General features: G+C 36.6%; 1 protein-coding gene across 1 annotated transcript; it reads left to right on the forward strand.

The window, feature by feature from the left end:
* Positions 1 to 479: 479 nt before the first annotated feature.
* Positions 480 to 6108, forward strand: CFAP161 (cilia and flagella associated protein 161; the record flags this gene model as incomplete). Its single annotated transcript, XM_082005412.1, has 7 exons — positions 480 to 743; positions 902 to 991; positions 1167 to 1402; positions 2695 to 2779; positions 3619 to 3777; positions 4896 to 4969; positions 5922 to 6108. The coding sequence occupies exons 1-7, from the start codon at positions 681 to 683 to the stop codon at positions 6106 to 6108; spliced, it is 894 nt and encodes a 297-aa protein (XP_081861538.1). The 5' UTR covers positions 480 to 680.
* Positions 6109 to 7248: the final 1140 nt, after the last annotated feature.

Raw genomic sequence — 7248 nt, forward strand, 5'->3', positions numbered from 1 at the left:
ACAAAAGAGCCAGGTTTCATCGGAATTGTTGCCAAAACTGGCCGATGACAACATGCAGCCCAGTTGTCCATACAAAAAACATTTTCTTTCAAGCTTTTTAAGTTGTTCAGCATTGAAAAGGCATAGGCATTAAGGCAGGTGATCCGAACTCAGACAGGCATGAGGAGATGACTCGCTGCTTTGGGCCCAGCAGCATCGCTGCCCTCCCAGCACATCCCTGCAGGCAGACAAGGGTCTCAGCCCCAAGGGAAAGCAGGCCTCCCGCTTTCAGAGCACCTGTCAGACTGGGCAAAAAACACAAGGGCATACAAATGGATTTTTAATTTTTTTTTAAATTGTCTTTACTCACCAAGGCCTTTCCCTGCTAGATCGTGATCTGGTGGGTACTCCTAACAGGGCACAAATTCGGGAGGCTTGCTCCCGTCAGCTAAGCCGACTGCCCAAGAAGGGGCAGTCGGCTTAGCTAAACTGGTTTTAACATTTATCGCATCTTTTTCCCCTCAGGATCCCCCGAAGACACATACACCACTGCCCGCCGCGCTCTGTCTCTCAGGTTTTGTCCCGCCCCATCCCGCACGCTCTCTCCCGCTCATTGGCGGGTTCTGCCTCTCTAGCGCCCAATAGCTAGCTAAAACGATCGCCATGGCGACGGTGAACGCCGCGCGGCCTAGGCGGCAGCCATGGCCGCCTACAGGCCTGGGGTGCTGATGGGCAACTGGAAGGAGGACGCGTGTTTGGAGGAGGTAGTGGTGGAGCCGGGCCCTTCTCTCCTCTCTGGCTCCCGGGGAGCCCTGCCTGCTTCTTACCTCACGATGTTTCCCCCTAATTCTTTAAATTTAGTTTAAACCTGAGATTGTGAGCGCTGGATAACATTTCTGCCCCCTCTCTCCTTTGCAAGCAGGACCGCTTGAGGGATTTTATGCATAAAAGAGAGCGAGGAGAACTTTTTATACAGAAAATAAACAAACTTCAAGATAATCTTTTAAAGAAGGTAATTTTTTTAAGAATGTCATGTCAATCATTTAGGACTCCACGTAGAATGGCGTAACTGCTATTAGTGTTCTTTATATGCATGAAGAATGCTATGGATTAGCACTTATATGCTAAAATACTTCTGATATAAGGTTCAGATAATTCTGTAAAAAATTATGTATATTTTAATTTAGATACAGCTGTCGGTATCTAAGGATGGATTTGTTCACTTCGGAGACACTGTGATGTTTTTGAACCCAGACAACAAACCCTCAGTGGAGAATTACCCTGGAAAGTGCAGAAGTCTGACTTTGGCAATTAATCTGGATGAAATGTCCATGTATTCGGCCGAACCATTGCAAGCCCCTTATGGAGTTAGCGCAGTCGAGAGTGTGGACCCTGTGGGTCGAAATACTTTTTGTATTTTAAGGTTTGGTACTTTATTCTGAATTGTTTTCAATTATTATGTTAGCTTTCAGTATCTTGTTTTGAGAAATGGGCAATGAAGTTTGCTAATATACAAATTAATTTGAGTAAGATTTATTTAAGAAGGAGTCTTTAACTTGGGTCATGCATTAGGTTTGATTCTGTTCCACATATTACTGTGAATAAACTCAAGGAAGTTTAAATCAGAATAGAACTGGTGTGAAAACAGAATCAAGTTCATGGTATCACTTGCTAAATGTTGCAGCTGTTTTTAACGCAGTCATATTTCAGCTGTAGAATACAAAACGTGTCCAAAGAGCACTTAGTATATTATTTGTTCTCCTGCAAATAAGCTCTCTGAAGCAGAAATTTGTCTCCATGCTTTTGCTATATGTGAAGCGGACAGTGTTTCTGTTGTCCTAAAAAAAAAAACCCCAACCCATATTCTCTCTCTCAAAGACATATTTAATTCCAGCTGTTTGCAGGAGAAGAAACAGAACAGCGTCCTGCTCAAAAGTGGAAGGCTCTGGCTGAGTGCATGTATTTAACAACAATAATAGTACATAAGAGTATGAACCAAGCCATATAATCCTGGTTGAGCAAAACACTTTGGGTTAAACCTAAGAAAGAATTTTGACACCAAGAGCATAATTTAGGCCTTCTAGAACTGCAACCAAAATATTTTTGCTTCGCTGCTGCTGATCTTAGAGTCATTGGCACGAATGCTGTCAAAGTCCTTCATTAACCAAGTACTAAATTAATTCATCAGCTATGTAAGTTTTTTTACTTAGAAAGTCTAGCACTTAATTTAGTGATTCTTTAATGTAAAATACAGAAATCATTCTGGAAATGGGGATATACCAGCATGTATGTTGATGTAATGAAACAAATTATTGAATATCAGTTACATATATTATTAGCAACACATGTTACGTTACAAACACACACTGTTCTTCTTTTAGCCTTGATATTTCAGATGTTTCTATTAAGTATATTTTAAAGGGGCCCTCACTGCTGAATTCCCATTGATTTTTAATTTGATGTTAATGCACACCCTGCATGTTAACGAATACATCATAAAAAGTAATCAGTACAGTCTGTTTCTATTCTGTTAAATATTTTAACCAGTAAGTCAAGTATGAAATGTCTTTTCAGTTAAGATATTTTACCTATTTTTAAAAGTAAACCTAATACAAAGTGTTGCCACAAGACCTAACTATAGACCAAAACAAAAAAAGAAAGAATAGTAAAGCTGATTATTTAAATATCTCCCTCTCCTTTTTACAATTTTAACAGTGTTGATGGAGGTGCAGTGGGTGAACCGATTAGATTTGGGCAAAACTTTGTTCTTGGGACAACAGGAGGGTTTTCTGACCGTATGGTAAGGCAATAAAGGTGCAAATGTCAGTAGTAGCATTTACTGATAGTATGCATTTAATTTTTTTCTGTGTGTGTGCGTATGTGTGTATATATATATAGAGAGAGAGAGCCGTACATTGGTTCAATATCTTACCTTTACAGAACAGAGTCAGAATCATATGTAGATCAAGATACTCAATAGTTACTTAGAAAGTTTATACAACTTGCCCGAGATCAGGTGTGCAGGCCAGGAGGCTGTCAGCCAGAATGCCTGGATAAGAGAGGTTTTAAAAAAGAAAAGAAAAAAGGAAATTAAAACTAGCTTGTGAATCATGAAAAAAATTCATCATTAGAGGGAGATTTTTTTATTTTACTTGTTCTTCAAATAAATCCAAAATGAGAAGATTTCATTTCTTGTGAAGATAAAGCTATAGTAGGTATGTGAAGTAACATACTGTTCTATCATTCTGAGGGAGCAGATTTCTATTAAACGTTAACATGGTTTCCCTATGCACGTTAGAAGCAAATAAGACATTACATGTTATATGTGTACTCAAAATAAATCACCACAACTTTGAAAAAATTTTCCCTCTCAACAACCAGTTTGGTGAGAGAGAATCTTTGTAATGTAAATTCAATTTTAAATTAGTATTCAACAGTCTGCGTATAGGATAGCTACTTAATGAGTTTATCAAGAATATAGAATCGATGTTATGGGTTTTGTATGTGTAGGTTTAGCTTCGCAGACTGATTTTTCAGGAGCCAAGAGAATTTTTTTCTGTGTTGAAAAATATATTTTAAAATTACATATCTTCTTTCCTTTCTATTTATACTGTCCTTAATATTTATTTTTATTTACAGTTATATCTAGCAAGCGACCATAAATCATTTATAAGATTTGCTAAAAAATCTTACCTTCAGCAAGTATTTTTGACAGATGAGCTTTCCTATTTGACTTGCTGGCAAGCAACCTTCTTGGATCCACAGCTGCGTCTGGAATACGAAGGATTTCCAGTTCCTGTAAGAAATTAAAACTGTAGAAAATATTATGAAGATTTAATTGAAAAAGTAAATGGAGTACTTAGAAAAAAGTTGTGTCCATTTTATTCACATATTTTGCTCATATAAGTTCTGACCTGTAATTTTAGGAAGCTGGAGAGGAAAGAAACAATATCTTTGACCAGGGAATCTGCATCTACAACTATTAGGTTCTGGTGTTCATTTTGAGGTTGACTTGCTCAGTTTTTCTCACCAGAATTTTACAAAGGTCGACATGATCATGTTGTGAGGATGCAGTACTTGGAATCTACTTTTCAGGACTTCTGAGCACTAAATTTCATTTCCAATATAGGAGCTGTGTTTAATTAAGAATTCCTGTACATTAAATTTAAAAAGTATTAAAAAACCCCACAAGGCATCTGAATAAGTGGATGCTTTTCCAAATGTGGTTTTTAACCTTTTGTAAATACATTAAGCAGATACAATATTTTCCTGTTCCACATAACTACTAGCCTTCTTGAAGTGCTGGTGTATAGAAAAATACCACAAATTAACTGGTTCTCTACAGCCTTGAACTGTGACTCATTTACATCAATCAGCTCACTAATAAACACAGCCAAAATTACGTAATTGTCAAAGGCAACTTTCATTATTCACAGTATTGGTAAATGGGAGTGATTAAAAATTAATTCTGTTATACATAAAAAATTGCAAATTGGTAAAATATAGAGGACCGTTTCTAGGCTGTGTCCCCAAACCATCTCTATCTTTCATATGGCAAATATAAATTGTAAGAGGAATTACTCTGATGGCACAGGCCACTGGAATGACTCTCTATTATTTGTTTGACTTTCTTTTTTAAACACACAAGGGATTAGAATGGACTGTATTGGACAGGAGAATGTGTCTGACGTGGGGGCTAAGCATTTGCCTGGTCTGAGCTGTTAAGACAGTTGTGTTGAGAACTGACAGGGTGTAAAATATCTCACTATCAATATACAACAGTCCCAGAATGATACAGAGCAATGTGGGCTTATACTAAGCAGTAAATAAAAGCATTTAATTTGAATAAGAATAGTTAAAATTAGTATAAAAAATGTCTGTCAAATGTCTTCCCTTGTTTTGTTTTTTTTTTCCAGGCAAACTCTAAAATGATTATTACTCATTGCCACACTAATCGGAGCTTAGCCGTTCCAAGGAACTTCTGGACAAGGTAAAAATAATTTATAATTGGCAGGGATGTGTATAATGATGTGCCAACATCAAGTATTACTGCAAGAAGCGAGATAGTTGCTTTAGGAATGCACTTAGAAAATGGAAAAGAACACAGAATGGACATTTCTTTCCCTTATTTTATTTCTGGGCTGTAATGTGTGCCACTGTGATGCTGCAGACAGTCAACTCAGTCTTATTTGGTTTTTTTTTCTTTTGAATTCATATCATATCATGCTTCTAGCCTTCTCTAGTTTCTTGGTGGTTCTCCCTTTGAATATCTTGAACAATTAGAGTTGTTTGTTTTTTGGTTTTTGTTTGGGTTTTTTTTAAGAAAAAAAATGAAATATTAAGAAGTGTAAGGAGTAAGAGAACTAAATAAAAACACACTGCATAAAACTATATATTGCTTATGTCCATATGAATCAATCTCTCTACAAATTGAAGTTAATCCAACAATTCTAGTTAATAAGCATGCATTAAATTGATGAAGCATTGTTAAGGAGTATGCCAATTGTTGCCCATTAAATTCTGAGCAAGATCTGACTGAGGATTTTTATGACCTTTTTGAGGATGAAACAAGGTCTGAAAGTTTGAGGCTGAAACAGTTACTAAGTAGCCAGGGTCTTCCTCAGTCAGAGAGAAGTGGTGATGAGAACCTAACCAGCTTGTACATACTGAGTTGGTGCCTTATACTGACGGGGGGCTGCTTTAGCTCTGAAGCTAGAAAGGTGGCATTCCCTTTGATTTCAAATTCCTAAATTATTCATAGGAAACGAAGTGGGCTATTGTGTTTCTTGTAAGGGTCTGCTATTTCAAAGTGCATGGTGATATTTCTGAATAAGCCAAGAGAAACATAAGAAAACCTTGAACAATTTACAGATAATGCAGATTTGCTGAATTTTTGTATATATTAATTCCCCCTGTCCATCCCATTGTCTTTGACTTTGCAGGTCTTATTTTGGAAAAGAATATGAAGTAATTTGTCACACTTATCTGAACTCCCATAAAGCTGAAGAAGATAAGAATTACTGGGTAATAGTTACAGGAAATCCCAGCAATGAGGGTGGTACAATGATTGATAGACCCAACCCTCACTCAGGTGGCATCAGAAAGAATGAGTTTCGTGAAGAGACATAGAATATAAAAATCCCAGGCTACAGCTGACAGAGGTTGATGAGATTCTGATTCTTAGCTTTTCTGTTCAGATTTTGGTTTTAGAGATTTTTTTTCTAAAAATGGAAATGAAAATCTACCATTAGTAATATTGCAAAACCTCATTAACTCATCAAGGTGGGCAAGACTAATAAAATTTGATGAACTATGCACAACATCAAAAATTCATGAATCAGGAAGGGTTCATTTTCCCATTTTCACAGTCACTGATGGCAAAAGACATCAGAATCCAGGAAATCCAATACATTTTCACTACATTACTGGCCTTCAGAGTGTATTTAACCAATTCTTCCAAACCCAAACCAGTGTCACACTTTTTGAAAGGATGAGTGTACAGTTTCCAGAACACTGAAAACCAAACTCATGCAAGCTATCATGGGATTCTTTGACATTTAAAGTTCAGCTGAAAGTAAGTTGGTTGTTGAGCTTGTTCCATGCTCTGTCTAGCACAATGTTGCCAATTATTAAAAAAATCACAAGCAAGTTATCTTTAAGATTTATGGAGGTTAATTAAAAAAGGTATAAATTAAGTTTTTTACCTTTGTCCATGTATTCTAAACATTTAAATGCCAAGTAATCAAGAACTTGAGCACAGTAATACAGACTAGAGACTTCCGACAGCCTTTTCTATGCATTGTCAAGTTCCATTTGCCTCCCAACCCTCAGAATTTTTCAATCCATAATAATTTCTACTAAGTTTGACAGCAAGATAAAATTGTCAAAGAAAATTAAGGCCCTACAAGTTTCATGAAAATAAATGCTGAAGTAGAAAAAGAATAAGAGACACTGTAAGTTTATCCAGTAAGAAAAAGAGTGTAGTCTACGTTCATACCTAATTAGACACCAGAGAATCCACATGAAAATAAGGGCCCAAGAATGGTAAAAATGTCAGCTGGAACTTACATTTTCTTAAACAACAAAATCAACCAAGCATGAGATGCAAAGGCATGGAAAACAGATATCATTACTTCATAGAGTTACCTGTCTTTATATGAAAGCTGAAACGGCACCACAGAGAATCTTCTTTATGTATGACATTCTATTACATCCATTTAGTAAAGCTACATGTATATGTATTCCATTTCTTACTGTACCACAAAAGCG

The sequence above is a fragment of the Phaethon aethereus genome (genome assembly GCF_964289735.1).
Source record: "Phaethon aethereus genome assembly, chromosome: 12".
Taxonomy (NCBI): Eukaryota; Metazoa; Chordata; class Aves; order Phaethontiformes; family Phaethontidae; genus Phaethon; species Phaethon aethereus.